The sequence below is a fragment of the Arachis ipaensis genome, chromosome B10 (assembly GCF_000816755.2).
Source record: "Arachis ipaensis cultivar K30076 chromosome B10, Araip1.1, whole genome shotgun sequence".
NCBI classification, from domain to species: domain Eukaryota; kingdom Viridiplantae; phylum Streptophyta; class Magnoliopsida; order Fabales; family Fabaceae; genus Arachis; species Arachis ipaensis.
The window spans coordinates 123,957,722-123,960,193 of record NC_029794.2 but is presented as its reverse complement, the minus strand read 5'-3'; the positions used below and the strand labels follow the sequence as shown (position 1 = coordinate 123,960,193).

At 36.7% G+C, this 2,472-nt stretch overlaps 1 protein-coding gene across 1 annotated transcript in view; it reads right to left on the bottom strand.

The window, feature by feature from the left end:
- Positions 1-2,147, bottom strand: part of LOC107623942 — a 3,924-nt gene extending 1,777 nt beyond the window's left edge. The window contains exons 1-3 of the mRNA XM_016326352.2: positions 1,582-2,147; positions 774-1,041; positions 78-176 (exon numbers count right to left, since the gene is read on the bottom strand). Coding sequence (XP_016181838.1) covers positions 78-176; positions 774-1,041; positions 1,582-2,000 — 786 coding nt within the window. The 5' untranslated portion in view covers positions 2,001-2,147. The remainder of the gene's footprint in view (positions 1-77; positions 177-773; positions 1,042-1,581) is intronic.

Below are 2,472 nucleotides of genomic sequence, written 5' to 3'. Positions count from 1 at the left end.
GACTTTTTGCATTATAAATTAAACAAGCATCAGTTTGAAATGCAGGGAATAGGAATTACACAGAGTTGAAGCATTACCATGTCAGGATCCAGTGACCGAAGATATTCCAACAAATTGTTACGGACTCCTCTGTCGTACTCTAACTGCATTATTTCCTGTTTCTGTGCATTCAACTCCTGAAACAAAAACAGATTTCTCCAATTACTTTCAATTGTTTTAGAGAACAGACTAAACGGGTGTGCCGGACAAAACAACAATGGTTATGGTGGTGGGCTGGCATCGTCATGCATATTAACAACAGAAGACCACAGGAGCCTCCTTAGTCCTTACCAAGCCATTCCAAGGCTCCTTAATGATGAAACCTTAAGCTTTAAGACGCCAAATTTTACCATTATTGCAAAAGGAAATTTCATGTGTTGCTCATTCTCCTTTATAACTTTCAAAGTTGTGGAAGATGGAAACAAATATCATGGTTTCTAGATTATCGGGCTAGGGATAAAATCAAATTTCCATTGCAACAAGCAAAGCTCAATTTACTATCAGTGGAAACCACGATGTGCCAAATAGAAGCAACTCAATAATCCCAAAACATAAGCAAACAACATTGCAAGAACTAGAATAAATCACCCACCAAGGTGAGGTTCTTTTTCCATCCAAACTACAATACACTAACTCAAATTTTAACTAAGACATCTTGTTATAAAGTTAAAATAGCAAACATATTCCACAATCATGATATCGGTTACTAAGAAATACATGAAAAGGAGGATTACCTTCTTCATGTTTGTCAACTCAGACTGCAACTGCTGAATGTAATTCAGAGCTTGAGGAGGCAAATCTCCAAAAACTCTAGGGCTGCTACTGCTGCAACTTTCCAAATCCTTTAATCTCAATTCAGAATCAACTTCACTCTTCATGTCATCTCCTCCATCCTTCACTTCCTCTGAACGCAATTCACAACTGGAATCTTCGACTACACACGGCGATATATCAAAATTCCTCATCAGGGACATCCTATACTCCGCATTCCACAGAGTGTACCTAAACAAAATTAACCAATCTCACAAGCTCAATAACACACAAAAAAACATCTTAACACACAAATATGAACGTTATGAATTAACTTATCTATTGTTCAAATTAGCTTCTAACTAAAAATCTGCCTAAAAATGTAAAAATAAAACTGGATAAACCAACTCTCATTGGAATCTCAAACTCACCATCAAACTTTGAGAATCCCTCGGTGGATCAGTACTAGAAGTAGCATATATCCAAAAATCTTAGTACAGCAGCTTTTAAAGGGTAAAAAAGGGGCCATTTTCATTACAAAATCAATAAAAAACCAAACTCATCCAAATTATCTTATAATAATAAGAGTGAAATGAACTATAGGCAGCTGAACAACTAAGTCGAGCATGAAGAATTCAACTTGAACAGTTCAAAACATAAAAAATGAAAAACCAAAATTTGCCCCTTTTTTGTTGCAAAATTAGCCTAAAGCCGAACACGCATGGATCCAAATTACAAATTAATCAAGGAAATCATAGAAAGGAAACAATTTGGAGGTAGAAATTGGCGTACCCAGTGATGATTGAAGAGACAAGAAGACGGTGAAGTGGTTGCTTGGAAACGGTTACAGTAACGGAGAATTGGTCGGAAGGGAGTAACCCTAGCATGGTGGAAATGGTTTGCTTCATGGAGTCTCTGGCGGAGTCAGAAACACCTTTGGAGATGACGGAGTTATCAAGAGGCTCGATTCGGCGGAGCATGTTGGCTATGACGATGAAGCCTCGGTCGAAGGTCGACTTGCGAGTGGAAACGAGGTCGTCGGAGGAGAAGAAGCCGTCAACGCCGCCGGAGACGAGGCAGCGGGTTGTTAGAAGGCGGCGGCGGAGAAATATGGGAGGCGAAGGGAGTGGAGGTTTTGGAGGGTGGAGAGGGTTGTGGAGTGAGAGGTCTGTGAGACGAGAGAGGAAGAAAGGGCGCGATGAAACTGCCATGGAAGAAGAAGAAGAAAGAACGAATCTACCCTCAATCTTAATTCTTAGCCTCTTAGCCTCCTCCTCTTAGTGTTAGCTAACAACAACAACCAAAAAAATTGTTGTTGTTTTTTGTTATATTTGTTTTTTTGTTTTCTTTTGTGGAGTCATGTTGCTAGTGGCTACTTCCTAAATACTAATGCTAATTATAATTAGGGCACCATTCTTTTTTTTAGGAAATATAAGTTATTGAAATTGGCACATAAAAAATCAATACAAAAAAGTCATGACTCGTATCGAGGCTAATTTTTTGAAAATTAAAAAAATTTTGGTGTAATATTCAGATATTAAATTTTATAATATTTTTTAAAATTATGAGAGTAAGATAATATGATTCTGTTTTTAAAATTATAAGGTTCTATAATTTTAAATAATATCATAAAATCCAATATTTAAATATTATATTATAATTTTATCTGTATCTAAAAAAATA